Source organism: Falco cherrug, chromosome 10, assembly GCF_023634085.1.
Source record: "Falco cherrug isolate bFalChe1 chromosome 10, bFalChe1.pri, whole genome shotgun sequence".
Taxonomy (NCBI): Eukaryota; Metazoa; Chordata; class Aves; order Falconiformes; family Falconidae; genus Falco; species Falco cherrug.
In genome coordinates this window covers 32,922,211-32,942,087 of record NC_073706.1, presented here as the reverse complement: position 1 = coordinate 32,942,087, position 19,877 = coordinate 32,922,211, and the positions used below count along the sequence as shown (strand labels likewise).

At 44.5% G+C, this 19,877-nt stretch overlaps 1 protein-coding gene and 1 long non-coding RNA gene across 5 annotated transcripts in view; one reads left to right on the top strand and one right to left on the bottom strand.

Moving 5' to 3' along the window:
• The window catches only part of KCNC1 (potassium voltage-gated channel subfamily C member 1), a 130,474-nt gene extending 122,617 nt beyond the window's left edge, over positions 1 to 7,857 (bottom strand). For all 4 annotated transcript variants that reach the window (XM_055722168.1, XM_055722169.1, XM_014282834.3 and 1 more), the window contains exon 1: positions 6,931 to 7,857. In XM_055722168.1, coding sequence (XP_055578143.1) covers positions 6,931 to 7,500 — 570 coding nt within the window. In that variant the 5' untranslated portion in view covers positions 7,501 to 7,857. The remainder of the gene's footprint in view (positions 1 to 6,930) is intronic.
• On the top strand, positions 7,057 to 19,730 carry LOC129736926 (uncharacterized). The gene is made up of 6 exons (XR_008734145.1): positions 7,057 to 7,173; positions 8,759 to 8,861; positions 17,281 to 17,411; positions 18,953 to 19,094; positions 19,159 to 19,320; positions 19,623 to 19,730. It is a non-coding gene; the product is annotated as an uncharacterized LOC129736926 (long non-coding RNA).
• Positions 19,731 to 19,877: the final 147 nt, after the last annotated feature.

Sequence of the window (19,877 nt, the reverse complement as noted above, 5' to 3'; positions counted from 1 at the left end):
ATCACATATTTATGTAATGCAATATTCAGTAGAGAAAGCCAAGTCAGCCTTCTGATACTGTTCCTTCCTCAGATCAAATGCAGCACATAGTGACTGAGAAGCTAATTGTAATACAATTGCAAAGCTAACAAAATGGCTGTTCTGTTAGTCTTATCCCCCAAGAATGCAGTGAAATTTCATAAAATCAAGCCTATATAAAATGGAAACGCAGTTTTGCCATCTGTATTTGCATGAGAGAGAATGATGCACTTGATTGTCAATTAGGGGCCTAATTTCTCAGTCTCAATACCCCTGTTTGCCCTTTTGATTATGAAATGCAGCGCTTGGATGTGATTTGGTTGAACATTAATTGAAGTCATGTGGTTTGAATAGGGATGTATTCTATAGTCCTTTGCAGCAAAAAATGCCAGTAAGATCATGAAGAGCTTTGTCAGTAGTAGAACTTTGTTTCGATGCAGTGTGCTAAAGATGCTCGTGTCTTTAAATGATTATGAGAATATGTATTTGAATACATACGTAGCTAATAAATTACCAAGATCTGTGGCACTTCAGTGGTTTGGAATGGAAATATGCAATGCAGCTATTAAGAAAGCAGTAGACTGCAATTAGTCTGTTACCCTGAACCATACTGCAGGAAAATTCATTTCTAGCCCTGGAGTTGGTAGTAATTTTGGCACTGAATTTCAGTAACAGTAAGGCTGGGCCCTCTCTTGCTGATTTGCTAACATCTCTCCTTATGTTAAAAGAAAGGCAATATGCATAGGCTTTACTCAAGTACTACCATAAATATACACAGATCAGTCACGTATTTTTATAAATAAGAAGGATGAATACCATTGAATACTAGACTGCACAGCAGAAGGGAAAAGAAGATGGAAAAATAGTTTTTCTAGGTATAGTCTAATATGTCACATTTTTGTGAGCAGTTCTAAAGTAGAAATACTATAATTGATCCACAGATCTTTTTATCCTTTGTCTCATGATATACCAACAGAGAATACCAGTATTTTGTTGCTTTTTTCCGCCTAACCAAAACTAAAATAGCAAATGTCAGGAGAAGGGGAAAGAAAATAACTGAAGGCACATAAGGATGGATTAAAGGGAGAAGGGACCAAATATCATACTGAAAGCAGTCACTAAATTCATATTGATTTCAGTGGCACCACGGTTACATTTTCAGAGGTATTTTGGGATGGTTTAAATTTGAAGTCCTTCCTCATATGGAAGTCCCACTCAGCATCGTAGGAGGTGGCAGTGATAGGAAGGCATGTATATGTGTATGCGTATGATGGTATGATCCATACAATCATAGCCTCGGCTAAATCAAGTAAATTTTGTAACCTAGAAACATTAAAATTAAGTAAGATTTTAAAAAAAAATTAAAATGGCAACAGATGCTGTTCTTTTTTAAGGTTTTAGAATAATAGAAATAAAATTGGAAATAGGCAAATGGATTAAAAAAACCCTTCCTTGAATTAAAACTGCTAAGTCTGTACTAGCCAGCCATAGATTTGTCAGGTAGATAACATCAACCCTCTCATCTCCTTGTAAGGTTGTGACTTCAAAGAGATTGTAAAATGTTCTGGGTAGACAGCGTATTTTCCTATGTGTTTCTGAGCAACTGAAACCAGTGAAGTCATGATTCTGCATGGCTGCTTTCTTTTTGTGCTTTTTTTTTTTTTTTTTGTGGTGGTTTTAAAATATATTACCTCTGAAGTCAGAGGGACAATTCCCAGGAGTTATTTGTGAGTGTGCCTGCTCCCACCTTGGCTCATTTGATAGGGACTGAACGTGGGACTTGCTGTGAGTGGTGCACATTTGCTAGCTGGCATTGCAAAGGCTCCTTTTGCAGGACGCAGAGTAGACCATACCATGCGTATTAATGGGTTATATAAGGATTTGCAGTAACATGTCCCTTGATGGGAGAAAATAGGAATAAAATGGGAATTTTAGGAACTGTATCAATAATGAATGGTAGTTAATAGAAGTCTGTCTGTAATTCCATTATACTACAAGTGCAGGGGAAACTTCATTTAATGTGGAAAGATTCTCATTTTTCCAGAACTGTAATGCAGTGTGCAGTTAAAATTAGGCTGTCTCGTTAATTGTCAAAGTATATGGCAAGAATTACTGCAGCCAGCTTCAGTGCAGGATGAGATGTGCCTCTGCAGGGGAGACATTGCAGAAAGGCCCAAGGTGGGAGGGCAGCTCCATCAGGGCCCCTTTGATGAAATCTGTCCCTGGGGAGAGGCGTGCTGTGGGTGGAGGAAGATGTGTGGGGCAGCTCTCCTCCATTCTCTCCCTATCTGCTTGCGCTCGGCAGGAGCTCCTGGAGCACTCTCCATGGAGCACTCCTCTGCAAAGTGCATCCCATGTCAGATGGCTGCAGAGTAAGCTCCCCCTGTGAAGGGTGACAAGTATCTGTTCCCACTCCCCGATACTTTCCCCAATTCCTGAGCTTAGCTGTACTGGGTCAGGGTAAAGGATGAGCAGAAATCATCCCACCACCCTCTCAGCCTTGGGACGGTATGCTTATTCAAGAACCAGGATCCCATAAGCCTTCTTGTACCTACATATAGAGAAAAATCGATTTAAATGAACACAGTGAGGTTGAAATGCTCTTGAATGTACAGAAGCAAGCTGGAAGAAATCCCTGGGGAATACCTTTTTTCTCATCTCTTCCCCGCTATCCTTTTTCCTATCTCCTTCTCAGTGTCAGGAACTTGTCCTTCAAAAATCACCCACTGAGGAAAGCAGATTCTTCTGCAGGATGTGAAGGGAGAAGATGAGGGAAGGGGGAGTGAGAGTTTTGCCTTTCCTTTTTCAGATCAGAGCTATATAGTGTATGCCAGGATGGCAAATCAAGCTGTTGAGGACTTTCCATAGGACCCCAACCAGCTTTTTTATTTAAAAATAGTAAAAATGTTTATTTGGAAGGACTACAGAAGCTTTCCTGAGGGTTCGCTAATGAAGCTTAACTGTCCAATTTGAATGTGAGCACTAGCGCAGAATCTCAGCTGAAAGCTCCTAGTTCCCCCACACTGACTAACCTGGTGTGAATTAACACAAACACAACCTTACCCTGCTGGGGAGGAGGAGGAGGAAGGGGTAAAGGTGTTAGATACCTGCAGGCCAAATTCCCCAGAAAGTCAGCTGGAGCTTTGCTAGTGTAAGAACAGCATGACCAGACATAAACGTAAAGGGGAGAGGATGCTTAGCAAATATTTTTCACATGTTTGTGTACTGAGGGTCCTATGAAGTCTAATGAGTGCAGGAGGCAGGAACTCTATTACAGCGTAACTCTCAGATACGCTGCTTTAGTGTATCTGTAGCTGTTTCCCCCTTTGTGTCTACTTATGAAAAATAATTTTACACAGCTGCCTGATGGTGCAAAAAAGACAGTTCTAATAAGCTTTAAAGAAACATCTCACCGATTTAGGTGCACAACATCCAGTGACATGCAGTGATATTTAGCTGCCTGATCAGATGTTTTTGAAAATCCACCTGGATGCCTGTCTGTCTACGTTGGCAGCCAGTATCTCTGTAAATCTGATCTTTTTCACCTTATCTGTTACTCCGTTTGGACCTCCAGGTCCCAGCCTTTGCCTCTGTCATGCAAATGTGAATTCTTTAAGTTACAGAGAAGTGCAACACGGATTTATCTTCCTAAAGGCAGGTGTCTAAGGCAATCTGTGATTTGAAACAAGCTACCTTTTCTTATTACAGGTTTAGAAGACCATGCAATTTTTGAAAGTGATTCATCTTTTTAGAAAGAACTACCTTATTAAATAAATTAAGTGTTTAGAAAACTAGAATTTTATTAAAATCAGCCACTATTGTTTTAACAAGAAACTGTAGACTATGTTGCACCTAAAGACAAATGAGTAGTGACTGGGAGCTTATGCTTTATCAAGGTAGGTTTAGAAATAGATAAAATTTGCAGATGTAGCTGATTTTGCCTGACATACACAAATGCTCTTCCAGTCTTCCTGGGCCACCTACAATGAGATCTGATGTCGTTTAGTGTGAGTTAGGTGCTGGTGAAGCAAAACAGTCAAATGTACTTGTATTTGTTAACAGTGCCCATCAAAGTGCTCTAAGAATGGCTAGATTTAAGAAATGCTGAGCTTTCCATAGATGGTTCCTAAACATTCACTGAATTAGCGGACCAGATATAGTCCAGAGAAATCTTGCTTTATTCAGATATGCAGGTTTTCATTTAATCTTAATATTCACATACTGTACTCTGTTTACTTGCCCCCAAGTGTAACAGTCTATTGGTTATGTAAACCGATGCTTACATTAAAATGTTATTTTTACATACATTTTGCTGCCGTCTGTAAACCCCAAACACATATATAATAACCACCATTACTAGAAGTCTGAGATCCAGTTAGGATGACAAAATTTTGTGATTTTTTTTTTTTTGACAAAATGGCAATGTGAGTTTAAATTTTTGCATGACTGCAATACACAATTAAAAGTGAGGTAACAGTGGATTTGTTGCCTGACTCTATTAATGATTGCTTTAATATGCTATTCACTTGTTAATGATGCTATCAATTCTTTTGCTGTAAATTAGCTATTGTGAGTTTGAGGTCTTTTTGCAGTGTCTGTGTTAGGTTACAGGCGCATAAATCAAACTCCCATCTCTTTTTACATCCATAACCATAACATATGGCTTTTATTAGAAAATGTTAAGTGTCTTATAATGTCTTCTTAATGGACAGTGTTGTGCATGTGTTCATGATGAAAGCCATCTTCCTTCATGCAAAATATTAATGCATATGGCCTACGTCTCCACAGATACAAGTTAAAGAACCATATTTAACCCATGAAATATTCAGTATACACTTCAACTTTGCCCAGAATTCATGTCTCTAGTTTAACAATCCTTTAAGGAAAGAACAAGTTAGAGGTAAATCAGGGATTGAATTCTACCAGCTGTGCACATGTAATTGTGTATAAATGGTATAACAGCCACTGCCAAAAAATACCCCACCAAACCCAGATCACTTTATAAAATGCCTATTCCTAAACAAAAATGCCCAGAGAGAGTTAGACATATCCTCCTAGAATTCCAGCTTGTACATCACAAAGACTCTTAATATTGGTCACAGATTTTGGCCTCCGACCTAAAATATCTTAGTGCTTCCAAGGAAAAGGGTGTTTTAGCCTCTCTATCCTTTTCACTGGGACAGCATCATCCATTTGGCTTTTGGACCATTCCACAAAATCTTGGACAAGAGCATTGCTTTGACTTTAAATGTATTTTACTGACAGATTCCTGAGCACCAGAGAGGTCTATTCAAATCAACACCTGCTGATACTGGGCTTGATTAAAGGAAGCTAACTGAGCCTTTTGAAGGATACCCTCCAGCCTTCCTTCTCCATTTCCATGTTCCCTTGGCAGAAATCAGGGATGTGAAAGCTGCAATTCAACAGCATCATCCTTTCATCTCAGGGTAAATATTTTATTATTCCTTTAGCTCCCATGCTGTTTAAAGGAATTCATTTAAAATATTAACTTCTTTGTTCAGGGAGGAAGTCTCCAAAGGGTGTGCAAACAAGAATCTTTAGAAATGCACCAGTATATAACTCCAGGCTCTGCTCCAGCTTTCCCCATTCATTGTCTGCAGACCTGGCATCTCCCTGCTAGAGATCTCTGCTCAGACGGAAAGCCTCCAGCAGCTGCTGTTCCACCACCCATTCATGCATGACCAGCTTCCCTGTCCCTGCTCCTTGCATTTCCACCTCTCCTTCCTCCACCCGTCCAGTTTGCTCCCTAATCTGATCTTGGTTCTTTGATCCTCCTCAGGAACACTGATCATCCTCCCACACCAAAGCCCCATTCATCCCTACCGACGGCTGGCAGCAATTATACTGTAACAAAGGTACATCTAAGAGAGAGGAGTAAAACCTATCCAAACCAATTTCTTTGCAAAGGCACCATCCTTCATCTGTTTTCCTGCCTGTCAATATGGGTATCTTAGGGGTTAATCCTGCTGCTGTTCCTGAAGTAAAGGTTTTCTTTGTTTTTTACTTCAGGAGCAGAATCATGCCCTAATTAATGTAATTATCCTCATATGTAATAGCATGTAAGGTACCTGCTTGGAGGAGTCGGGTGACTAAGACCATCTTTATCCACAGCTATGCCGTGAACTGCACCAGAGTGCATTCCCTTTCCAAAACAACCGCAGGAACCAGGAGAGGAGGAGCTGTCCTTCAGTAGCCAGGCAAGAAACCTGTCGAACTGTGTCCCTTCTACATGAATGAACCCTCTCCTCTGATTAATGCTTTGCATTTCCCACAGGGGAAAAGACGGAGTGAGGGGGTAAGTGAGAAACTGAATTACCCATTCTCAGGGAGAGAAGCATGAACATAAATATTTAACAAGGTACATATGAGAAAAGAGAAAGGAACACACTCCCTTTCCAGTCCAGGCTGAGAAACTCTCTAAATCCCCTCGTCCCCCAGGGACTGCCTGCTCCCGTGGTCCTTTCTCCATCTCGTAAAGGGGAGAGAACCGTTAGCTCATAAGAGGGCTGGACAAAGTGTACTGGGGGGTGACTGACTGTAAAAATCTGTGCATGGAGGGAAATTACCTGGTATAATGGAGATCTCTCTGGCCTGTGCCTGGGACCCTGCCCCAGGCTGTGGGTTTTTGGGAGCCTGTTAGAAAATAAGGGTCTCTGGAAGCCCATACATGAGCACACGAGCTCATGCCTCCGTGTCCACTCGTGCCCCATGCATGGGACCCGCTTGAGAGTGTGAGTTATGTCCCCATGGCCCACGCATGATTTTTGTATGGCCACACACATGGATGGCTGCTCTGCTCTGACAGTGGAGGTAACCCTGACGATGCTGTGAGGAAGCAGGACTGAAGGGAGGCTCGAGTGTTTTGATGAGGGTGCCGATTGCATAGCTTACCCTTGCATATCTGGAGGAGTAGGGATCCTCAAAGAGCGCCCAGATGCGGGGCTGCCACCGTCTCCAGAAGCCCCCAGACCTGCCATCTGGGGAGTCACTAAGTGCTAGTCGTTTTGTCATCTCCAGCTCCTCTTCACCGTCACCAGAGTCTCCGGTGCCATCTATGTCTCCGTCCTCAGCACTGCTATCCAGGGGCGCCCCACCAAAGCTGTCCAGAGCCTCTTCGGCGTCGCGGTGCTGCCGGTAGGTCATCCAACAGCAGGGCTCCACATCGGTCTCATCGATGCCCCAGAAGGCCAGCTCCTCCTCATACAGGGGCCCGCACACGTCCGCGGGGCAGTGCAGCTTGCCCGTGCGGTAGTAATTCAGGATGTGGGCGAAGACGCCCGGGTGCCGGTCAAAGAAAAACTCATCCGTGCGGGGGTCATAGTCGAAGTGGCTGTGGGCATCGGGTTCGGCGATCCAGGCCAGCCGAGTGCCGGGCAGGGTGCGCAGGGTGCTGCGGTAAGTCTGGTGCCTAGTCCCTCCCACGTTGATCACAATGCGGTCGCTCTCGTCGCCCTGGCCCATCTCGTCTCTTATTAGGCATGTCGCAGACTCATCCAAGCAAGCACGGCAGGCGGCAAGCCCGGCAAGGGACGGCTGCTCGGCGGCAGCCGGTGCCTAACCCGAGCCCCGATGCGGGCCCGCGGGGGGAAGGGACCCGGCCAGCACCGCTCCCCGGGGGCCGCGCCGAGGGAGGCGGGTGCCGGTGGCTCCCGGCGCTGCGCCGCCGCCGGCCGAAGTCAGGCGCTGGGGGGCCGCGGTAGCTGCAGCCGCGGCGGAGGGGCAGGGGCAGGGGGGGCCATGCCCCGGGAGTGCGGGCGCTGCGGTGCGGGGCGCGGGGACGTGCCGGAGGGGGAGGGCCCTTCCCTGGTTGGACGTGGCCAAAAGCACCGAGAAAAAAAAAAAAAAAAAAAAAAAAAGGGGGCGGTGGGGGTGGGGGGAGGAAAAATCGCGTCCCCGGCGCTGCCCGCAGGTGCTGGGGCTGCGGGGGCGCCGCGCTGCAGGCGGGGGGCGCCGGTGCCGGCTGCAGCCCCCCGGGTACGGCCGGGCTGTGCCCGCGCCTCGGCGGCGGTGCTGAACGGACAGCGCCGCCCTCCCGCCGCGCCGCGCTGCCGCCGGGCCGGGGGCGGGTGCGGGGAGCGCTGCCGGTGCGGGCGGCGGGACCCGCCGCGCTGCCGCTGCTCCGCCCGCTGCCGCCGCCGCTGCCGGGCGGCTCGGTGCAGCCCGCCCGCTCACCGGGCAGCGCCGCGCAGGCGCGCGCTCCCGCCCAGCCGCCGCTCGCCGGGTCCTAGCGCCGCCCGCGCCCCGAGGGCGCCGGCCCCGGCTCCCGCCCCTGTTACCGGTGCCGGACGGGGCGCCCTGTCCCGGTACCCCCGGCTGGCGGGGGAGCGCCCTCTCCTCCGCTCGCTTACCCCGCCACCGGCCTCCTCCCGTCCCCGCCGAAGGTGCCCCGCCGGAGGCCTCGCGTTCGCCGGTGCTGCGCCTCGCCCGCGCTGTGGCGGCCGGTCGCGGCGCTTCCGTCCCTCGCGGGCTGGGCCCCCTGCAGGGCAGCGTGCCAGCCCGCCCCGGGCACGGATCCCCCGTGCCCGCAGCCGGGTGCCCGGGGGCTGCGCTTCTTACCGCGCCTGGACGTGGCCCCACACACCTGCTTCGTGTCTCCATCTTTTCTGCTGTTTGTTCCCACTGTTCTCTTGTCGCTTCCCTGACACCTACCTGGGTCGGTAGGAGGCTGCAGCTTGCGTTTGTGTTGTTCATTCTTTTTTTATTCTCATTAATTCACAAGGAACGCCAAGGGAAGTTTTGTGTCTATGCAAAGACCGGTTCCTGCCCTGCGAGGAGCTCGAAGAACAGCAGGGAGACAGTTGTGTGGAAGGGAAGGAACAGAGGTATGTAGACATGTTCTTTATTTTGTTGCTGCCAACATCTTGGGAGGAGTGGGCTTATGAGAGAGCTTGGAAAGCTGAGCTGTCTTGGATGAATCATAGGAGGTCATGTCACGATGAGCGGATGAGGTGGAGAAACACCTGAGTGAAAGGTGTATGGCTGCTGGAGCACAGAAACAGTGGGAATAACGTGGTGCTCAACAGAAGAGTGTGGATCAGAGGAATGCACTTAGGCGGAGCCTCGAAGGAGGACAGAGATTTGGATGTGCCCGAACAGCAGGTGAAGAACAAGTGGAGGGCTGCCAAGGAGAGAGTGGTGTGGTCAGGTTTGTGAGAGGAGGTGTTTGGCCATCCAAAGCTTCCTTGGCTTGCAAAGAAATGTTGAATGTTTGGGATGCAGAGAAGAGAACAGTAGTTGTGGTGGGATGTACCAAAGAGGCCTGAATAGCAGATTTGCCTGTGAAAACGATGACAAACTCGTCTAGCAGGGAGTGGGGTAGAAGGAAGGCCCAGGAGCTGGGTGCTGCTGGTGTGTGACTCGTGGCAAAGGGCAGAAAAGACAGTGGAAATGAGGAGTATGTTACTGCTGTCAGCAATGAAAGAGAAAAGGGAAAGTGAGGCTAAACCAGGGCAACGCTGCACTTCACCTGGCATAAACTGGTATCAAAAACTGCAGGAAGAGGTGGCAGACAGCCACCTGAGGAGTGGGGTTGGATGGGGGCAAAAAGGCTGGTGGCAGAGGGAGAAATCTGAGAATCACAGGCACAGAAATGCTATCTAAAATCCTTCAGGATTGCCAGACAGAAGGCACAAAGGAGAAAAGGGCAGGTCTGTGAACCCAAGCCTGGTATTAAGAAAGGAAAAGAGGGTGATGACTCATTGGCAGAAATAATACAAGTGATAATTATATTGTAATTACTGTAAGGCACTACTTTTGATAGTGATAGATCCGGGGATCAATGGGAAAACACCGCAGGGTAGGTTCTGAGAGTTACAAAGGCTGAGGAAGGCAGGTGATCCTGGAAAGAGGTTTAAGGACCTGGGTGTGAATCCCAGGCCAGTGGGTCCCACTGGTCACATCTACAAGCTCTTTCCCAGCTCATTAGTTCCTGCTTCCCGTGTTACCTTACCCCACGCCAGTGATTCCTCTTTAGGAATTTCAGTATTGGGATCTAAGGTGACTGTGGGGGTGAAAGGGATACCTCACAGCTTCTGTTCCGGTTCCCCTACCTTTAGCAGTTTTAGTTTCCCTTGTCTGGGCGTCTGACGGAGGGTGGTACAGGACCTCAGAGGTTATCTGAAAGCGTATGTTAGAAGAAAAAGCTTGTTTAAAGACAGTTTTCATGGACTCGGGTGAGGAGGCCGCGGTGAAGTGATCTGTGAGGTTTCTTTGAAGATGCTAAGGCTGTAATTGATAAAGGAGCGTTGGTAGACACAGAAGAGTTGGGTATTTCAAAAGACAGATGAGAGGGCCCCAGATCAGAGGCTGATAGGCAAGCGGGGGCTGTGAGATCTGGAGTGAGATAGCTGCTGAAGTGAGAAGCTCTCTTAGAAATATAAATTGGAACATGATGTTTATACAATATTTTGGTGTGGAAAATGAAAGATAACATTATGTTTGAAGCTTAAAGTTTAAGAGGGAAAGTATTAGAAAATAATGTCTTTATTAAATGAGGCTCGTGGCACAAAATAGCTATATGTTAAGACACAAAGACTTTGCTTTGCACTGTAGATTATAGCATGATTTGCATTTGTGTAGTTATAGTTGATACCACCAGGTAGTTGCTGATTCACACAAAATGAACATTTTAAAGTCAGTCCAGCAGGTGCTACGTATCAGCAAAGTTTTGCTTTAAGCCTGCCATATAGCAATATAAAATTCCGGTGTAATTTTAAAAATTAGTTTTCTGTAATTGGAAGTGTTTGGACTAGGATGGACAAAACCAAATAATTTTCAAAGATCTAATTTGCAGATAAATAATTTCCACAGAAGTTTGGTTAACCCCAAACTGTACAGTGGCACTTCTGCCTCCTTAGTCACACTGAAAAGTAACGGTATTGTAAGGATTTTTTAGTTCTGGTTTATATTTGACATCTTTGAAGATTCTCTTTAGCTGCAGAATAACTGTCTGTGCAGACTTGACATCTCAAACTAGAAGCTTCCACCTTCAGGTGCTGGGCTGCTGAAGGACCTCCCCTCACTCTGCAAAGACTTCCAAGGCCATAATGAGATTCTGTAATCCCCTCTGTGTGTGAGATGAACGTGCAAACGAATTTGCCCCAATCAGATGTACTCACATCCAGTCTTTTTGGTTTCAGTCTGGCTGCGTGTCTCTTCTATGCCTTTAGACTGACCTTAGAGGCAATACAGTAATTTGCAGAAGGAGGATCATGTATTTGGTCACTCGTATAACACCATCGACTTCAGTGGAGTTAAAGAATGAACAAGTGAAAGCTTAGGTCCCTTGTCAGTGAACGGAGAGCAGTCTCTATACTTCCCTGATGGGTGGCTTCCCTGCACTGGAGGGAGAAGTTAGGCAGGGAGGACTTAATGTGAAGGTAGACATGTAAATCCAGGAATTACCTAGTTTTTCTGTGATGTCTCTTGTCATTTAAGTAATTTACCTTACTAAGTTTGACTTGCCAAAAAGAGCTAAACCAGCTCTAAAAGTGCTGGGAGACCTCTGTGGGAGGCATGGATTTGGCAGATTGTTCAGACAGGTCACAGTCTGTTTGAAAAAGGATTTCTGGTGCAGCAGCAGCAGGCAATGTTATCAAAAATTCTTAAAATGCATTAAAAGACGTTAGTCTCGGAATTACATTTTGTTTCCTGGGCTGAGAGATTCTGATGATCGTCTGCCTTGAGCTGGGGCTGACCAAACCCTGGCACTGCTGGGGAAAACCAGCTGCAGAGTTTGGAAAGGCATTTCTGCAGGTCACCCTTGCGGGAACCTTCAGGGAGACCAGGCTATGTGTGCACTTTGAGCAGTCCTGTTCAAGTCATTGGGTCTGCTTATAACCTTAGCTGTTCTTCTGGATCAACATTTTTAGTGGTGACAGTGGAAGAATAGCCTTAAGCCATAGACCTATTTTTTGTTTTTAAACTACTGTGTAACAGAAAAAGAGAGTGAGTCCCCTTACTAATTTTATCCGTTGTGTTAGGTCACCCCACTGCCTCCTGCATTCTGATGACACAGGACGAGTAAGTCCTTTTGTCTCTGTATCTGTTGTCTTGGGATCACCTTGGTTGCCTTATGCTTCAGCATCCCCAGGGTAATAATATATGATGAAAGGTAGGTTATCTTTCAGACAGCAGTCTAAATTCTGTCTACAAAGGAAAATATAGCTTGTGGGCTCACATGCTTTTCGTTTGTTATTCCCCCTGCTCTCTACTTACATTTTGGCCGAGAACTGCAGTGATTTCTAAGCTAACTCAAAGCAGCTTTGTTCTCAGTGTGGGAGATGGCTGAGCATATATTTCCTAATATTCCTAAAGTGATATTTTTCATAACTTTGGAGTGAAATTGTAACCTTTTTTTTTCTTCCTTTTTTTTTTCTGGTATTTTGCAATGCCTGAATGCTATAATTCCGCTTGTGCTCCTTTATATTAAATTCATGACAACTCAACAGTGTTTCAATGCAGTTCTTTATCAGTTTTAGATTACATCATGCTGTGAATTGCTCTATCTGTTAATATTGATCCTTGTAAATCATTTGGTTTGAGGTCTTCAAATGGAAAGCTGTGATGCACTTCAGCATGTGGTATACTTGCTTTGTCCTTGAAAATCATTGAAAAACAAAGCAAGCTGCAATTGTATAGATGATATTACTTTTCTGAAAGGTTATATTTACCCCTTTGAACTGCCAATAGCTGGTCAAAAGCCTTCCATGGAAAGAATGAGAATGGAGAAGAAAATAGTTGGTTGGTGCTTGATGTTAAGTCTTAGAGGTGCTGCACGTCTGAAGAGCTGTGTAGCCCAAAGCCTGATCCAAAGAAGTCATGCCGCTTTTAATGAGAGTAGCCAGAGTAGCAGACATTATGACTGAATGCTAGTTCCTGTACTTTTACCTATCTAGATATTTTTTTCTTAATTACCTAAGTTTTGCTTGAATATGAACTTCCTTTTCTTCCATGTTCTTCAACTGTTGCATGGCTTTGCTGGGAGCTGAGAGACACTTGCTACCCTCTGCCTGCTGGGTTGCCTTTTGTTCGTCCATTTATAACAGGCTAACATTTGGCTGTGAGCAAAGGTTCTTTTTGTTTTGCAAATCCCTTTAGGATCCTTCAGAAAGTGCTGATGTAGAAACTTCACTGTTGCACAGATGCATATTGAACTGTGAGATAAGTGGAAGTTGCTCTGGAAACAAATGGAAGTAATGTTGTGATATGTTAGAGATTGTCATTGGTCTTTACTCACTCTGTTAACTAAGAGAAACTCCCACTCGAATCTCCTTGGTTTTGCTGAAAATTTATGGGAGATGGAACTGAGTAAATACGATGACTGAGATGGTGCACAGGAGCAAGGCGAGGTGCTGGAAGGAGTGTTCTGCTTCTTGTTGAAGGACTAGGAGGGTTTCCAAACTGTCTTTCCTGGAGGGAAAGAGACAGTTGCTTCTTCCTGGCAAAAGGAGCAGTAAACATTGCAAATAACTGTTGGGTTGTCTGTCTTACACCCAGCACCTGCCTGAATCCAGCATGTAGGGTCAGGCTGGGTCAGGCACCGCACTTCTCTTGGAGCACATATATTGATCTGAAGCGGTGTGAGTTTCTGGACATCCTTTAGTCAAGGCTGTAGTGAAAGCGTCAGGATTTGTCTTAGATGAGGTATTCCCCAAAACAGAAATAATTGCTCCTCAAGAAATCATGGGGCTAAGTCACTGCAAAATCTGCTTCAAGTAACTGAAATTGGGCATACAGCTTGGCTAATGTACACCTTTGTTACAATGTATAGTCATAGGAAGGGTATAGATTTGTCTCTTCTTGCTGATCTAGGCATGATCCAGCAAAAGAAGCAGCTGGTGACAAGGAAAATTCCACTTGTACAATTGCAAGATTGATGCCAATGGGTAACAAAAACATGCTTATGGAAGCTGCGAAATATGCGTTACTGTGCACTGAGTGCAATCATGCTGAAGACTGTAAATCTAAATTTCTGAAAGAGTAAATGAGCGCACGTAGATCTGAACTTTGTAACTCCTACCATGTACGATAACTAGAGTTTCAGAAATGGCTGTTTATTATTTGGCTTTATTTTATTAGATTATTTGGTCTGGGGAGTCCTAAAAGGTCCTTGACTTTCTGAGACTGGCCTAGTCAGCTTTTTCTAAAAACAAAACTCAAGTAATGCTGTCACTACGTTTTTAAAATCTCAGCCAATTTGCAGGTGCATGAACATAGCAACAGACACAAACACGTAGATACAGACATATGTATTTCACTTATACTATATACAGAATACAGAACAAGAGGTGCTAGTCTTTTCTTGAACAAGGCATGCAGCTCTCGGTGTCTCAAGCGTATCTCTTACAGTTAACCACAAAAAAAAAAATTAGGATCTTTTCCTGACTGAGGAGTACAGAGCACGCTCCGTTTTATACAATACATGTGCTTACCTATCAGCTGACTATTTCTCTAACACATCAAAATAATGAGAACATTTCTGCTCCTTTTTTTTCTTTAACTGAAATAAGAACTTTATTTTTGTTGAATGATTCACTTTCCACAACTGTTATTACTTCTCCAGCCTACTCTGAGTTTGCAATGCTGACTGAAATGTTCTCAGACAAGCAGATGGGAAAATGGTCTGTAAATCTTTATTGTTATAAACAGTTTGTAAGACTTCGGATGTTGAAAGGTAAGAGTAGTTCAAATAAATCTCAACAGTGCTGACTCAAAGGTGTAAAGCATTGCTTAAATCCCTTGATTAACCCAGCTTCTCAATATTTGACATGAATCAATAACTCTGAGGTGTCTTTGCTGTTCTCTAGCTTTGTAAATATTTACGCAGCCAGTCCCATGAAATATGACATTTAATCCCATTGAAATAATTCTTTGTATGCTGCATATGAAGAGATATAAAGTATAATAGTTCCAGTGATGCTAGTTAAATAATTGGCACTAAGGATGAAATCTGCAGCATTTCTTTTGTCAATAAGCAGGATTTATACAGTCTAAGTGTGAGTGAATGGAAAGCAAATCCCACCTTCTGTTGCAAATCTTGGGCCAGCTGCTCAGAACACAGATTTCCTGATCCTGGCTTGTGCCTGGCCCCGTGGCTCAGCATTAACAGCAGCCTTGTGTTCCAGTTAAATGAGGTGTTGAGAGCTAGATCAAGGCAATAGTGAAAGGATAGCACCTCTGTTAGCTTGTCCTCAGCCTTCCCTTTCTGGGATGCACTGTAATGAATGGTCTGTGCACACCAGGGAACAGAATGATGTTCTACCCAGAGTTTGCAGGATCTGGGAAAGCCTTCTGTAGGAATCTCAGTGCAAAAGGGTTGTACCAGCCCTCCAAATTGTGGCTGGGATTCCTGCTAACACACAAGATTGGCAGCAGGTTTGTGTTTGAACGGTTTAGCTTAAGAAGCACAGTGTGGTGTGCTTGTTCCTAAGACACCGCACTTTTAGTCATTGTTTACTGGTTCAGTCTGATTTAGCTGTGGATTCTGCCAGGTTTTGCAGTTGTACGCCTTGCCTCTAGGTATTCCAGAAGAAGAAGGGGTTAGGGAATAACGAGGAAGCAGAGAAAGATCATAGTGGCACAAGATATTCAGAGTTGGCCAACAAAAATTCAGAAGTGGGCTTTCCTTCAGATATGCTCTGCTCTCATGCAAAATTGGACCTTCCTGTGCTTCTAGGATGGATTCCTGTCCTATAAGAGAGCCTACAATAGTATGCTCATTGGCTTTCCTATGAAGGCGTGAGAGAAAAGGGGTGCCCAGTTCTCAAATCCATAAAAAGGGCCTTCTTTCTACGGAATTCTTCAGAGAGTAATAAAAAAATAAAATAAATTTCTACAAGTTCTTTTAAAATTGTTCTCTAGTTTATGGGCATCCTGCCTGTTCAAAAGTGGAGAAAGATTGCACTCCGTGTTACATATTTAAAAGTATTTTAGCTACTTACTTGCTCTATCATGCCAAACCCCTTAGGAAGCCTTCAGTATATGAAAAGTTCTTCATGCACAAGTACTGCAGTGGTGCTGCAGTTCCAGTTCTGTAGCCCAGTTTGACCAGTGCATAACCCAAGCAGAGCTGTATGCTCAAAAGGACAGTGCACCACAGAAAAGGTGATGTGGGAATTCGATGAAATTACTGTTAAATTTTCCTGAGTGTATGTTTATACAGCCCTTAGGAGGTGTTTTGGCCTGTGATTTGCCTAGCTATCCACAAATACATATAATTCTGCTTGAGACAAAATCCAGATGATTGTATTTGGATTGCTTAATAGATTCTTCTTTGGCTTTGTTTCCATGTTATGTTATATTGCTTGTCTTCCTGACTATTTCTCCCCTCCCAAGTGAAGACTGAGTAGGATCTGCCAAACACATATTTAGGGATGTACTTTGAGGTACTTTGGGAGAAAAAAATTATGTTTGTGCACCAAGGTTTGCATTTTCAGCCACACCTGTCTGAAGGCCCAAGACGTTTGAAGAGGATTTGGTCTGTTTGGAAATCAGGCTAGAGATGGTATATCAAAATATTAATTAAAACTTTCAGAGCTGAAAATATGAAACTAAGTATCTTAGTTAAGAAAAAGCAAAATCCTTTCGTTCATTCTGGCCAATTAATGTTAGTCTTTAGATAACAAGTTGACAAGTACATAAATAGCAGTGGGACAAATGTGCATAGACATTTGCTCATCCAGCCAGAGTTCCTGAAGTTCAGCTGCAAGTCTGGCAACATAACCACTGGTGTCTAAAATAGAAGATATGGAAATAGACATTTGTTTGTTTGTGGTGTGTTTTTTTTTAATCTCTCTACATTGTGTGGTTACCACAAAAACAAACAAAAAAAGGCCATGGGTAATGGTTGTGGTCATAAAGTGCTTGAAGGGCATATGCTTTTACTCACCACAAAAGAAAGGCATGTCAAAGATATGTTGCTTCAGCTAGAAAACATACATGCAGGAATTGCTACATACCTAGCAGCTGTGAGGATTAATGAAGTTATCTGATAAATCTTTTCTGTATCTCTTTTTAATAATAATTTGTACTTGAAAGAAGGTATAACATTTTGTCATCTACTTCTGAGGAATAGCTTTTTTTGTTTCCTTCTGCCTTTGATGGACAGCAGAACTCAGAATTCTTATTACAAAAAAAAGGCCAGAGAGCAGACGAGGTGAAGTGGCAGATTCAGGTAAAACATGAGCAGCCAGCTTACAACAAGCAAGTTCAGTGCGTGACAATCTTCCTGCTCTTCCCTAGGGACTAAGCAGAACCATTCAAGATGGAGCAGATGGAAACAGCTGCCAACAGATGAGCCCTGGAAAGGATTCAAGCCACAGTACTTGCTGGAACTTGGGAGTTCGTGATGGCCTGAGCTTACCCAACGACAGGTATCTAAGATTTGGAACCAGTCAGCTACCAGTCAGTTCTTAGTTATGAGGACAAAAAACCCCAACCCTGTTTGGAACAACAGAAATGTACAGGGCATTCTCTGAACAGGCCACCAGAGCTTATTTCTCAGAGAAGTCCTATAGTGAGAGGAATCTTTAAGATGTGGTTGCTTGTAGTACTAAAGAGAAAACAACACTGCTGATGTATTTTTCATGAATGTGCTTATCCCATAATTCATTCACTCAAAATGGTGGTTCCTCTTGACCTTGAGCTAAGATTTAACAGGTGGGGAAAAGATAAATTTAGGAAATCCAGTGATGCAATGCTGATACTTTTATGTCTTCTTGCATATTTCCTAGCATACCATGAAGAAAATAAATGGTGAAAGCTAAAGTGTCCTTGGCAAACAAACAAACAAAATAGCACCCTGTGATATTTTTACTTTTGCTTCCCCTCACCACACACACTTTTTACTCCCACAGAGCTTGAAATATTAACCCAGCATGTTAATTTGTTTCTTCCAGAGTTGCCCTGGCCATTGGATTTAACTTCTCTCTTGGAAGTACTTCAAACCAAATGGCTGGCTCCATCTCTAGCTTTGTTAATTAGGCACATTACTTTGTTGCTTTTTTCATATCGTTTAATGTAATTGGCATTTGTGAAGCTTTTGAAAGGCATGTTTGGGACTACATGTTGTGCAGCTGGCTTTAAACTGCAAGCTGTTTCAAGTGTCTAGTTCTGTAGAGGACAGCCTTTGAGAGCGTAGCGCATGTGTGCCCAGCACATACCACGCTTCCTTTCCAAAAGGAACAGTGACTGGTGTGGCAGATGTGCCTCCCTGCATACAGTTGTATTTCTATGGTATGTCTGTAATGGGAGCATCATCTGCCCCGTTTGAAGAACAGGACTCCCTCTACAAGCTGTTGTATAAATGTTTTGCTCAAAGATGGTCTTCAGCCTAACCACCCTTAGGCAACCCATAGGGACACCTTGCCATATAGGCATAAAACCTCCTCATTCTTCATATAGAAGTGCATCTTTAAAAGCCATGAATTTGGACTTGCTGGGCTAGGGGCACCAGTTTTGTGTCAACTGCCAATAAGATTGATGACTTTACACTAGGTAAAATTTCAGCTCATTAATTTCATTTGTCTTAGTGTGAAATGATACTCTGTATCTGAACTGAGCAAGAGTTAGACATAAAAGTTCAGGAAAAAAGGTAAATACATAGGTAGTAAAGAATTTATTCCCGAGTCCTCTTTTTCATAGAAATGCTGCCCTCCAGTGGTCTGGCAAAAAAGCAAACATAGTGCTTATGGATTCCATAAGGGGATTTCCACTGCACTGCAGCAAGGAGCAATCACCTGTACCTCTTCGTGTCACAGGCACACGGGTTGGCTACACTCCAGCCTCAAGAAACCCGCAGGTGGCCTACACAAAGTAAAGACATTCGTAACAAAAAGGTATTGCTGTACCAGCACAGGCCCCCTGACTCTCTTCTCGAAACAACCGACTGAAAATAAATAACTCTTTCTCACAGATGGCAGGATCGTAATAGTCTGCCCCACAGCCACAGCTGAAAGCCCTGGCATCCCGTCATGGCAGCCAAGTGCATTTACTTTAGGATTCAGAAGCAAAGCATCAGTGTGAAAGGAAGGAATGTGGCATGGCCAAAGTGTAAGGTAAGACCTTTCGCTTGCTTACCTTTCCCTTGTGTGGCTTCAAATGATCTTTCCAAACATGCAGGATTGTTTCCGAGCTTGTCCTGTGCTACACCTGCATGTTAGGTGGGGGGTTACCATGCATGCCGAGATATTTGTGCCCTACTGAGGGATTTGGCCACCGGAGACTCGCATCATGGTCCCGCTGTCATCTCCTGCTCCTGTGCATCTGCCCACCTGACTTGTGGTAAGCAACCATGTCCCCCCAAAACATCATGCGCAGCACAGGCCATGCACAGGCCTTCTGTTTTCTCTCCTCTTTTGTCTTTCTTTTTTTACTTAAAATAAAGGAAAATAGAGTGATACCCCAACATTTGTGCCATAAAAAACCCCCATACTATTCCTACATTTTTTTCTCTCTGTTTCTGTAGAGGGTTCTTGGTAGGGAAGAGCTTGGCTTTTCCAATATATTTTTCCTGCTGTTCCTAGTGTATGGGGCTGCAGCTGCTTATTTTTGCTGTTTCCCCACCAACAAATTTTCCATCACAGAAAGATGAGGAAAGGGAGCACTGAAGTCACCAGGAGAACATTTCAGCAAGAACGGCAGTTTCTGTCGTAGCCAGCAGATGTTGCTCTTGGACCAAAAACCGGCCCAAGGTCAGTTGGGGTGGGTGGGAAGGGCTGGACTTCGGAGGGTTTGAACAGTTCCAGGATTTTATCCAGATCTGGTCCCTTCAGGCTGGGAGACCCCCTTTTACAGCCATGGGCATGCAGCGCTAGGTGTCTGTGCTGAGACACACCTCT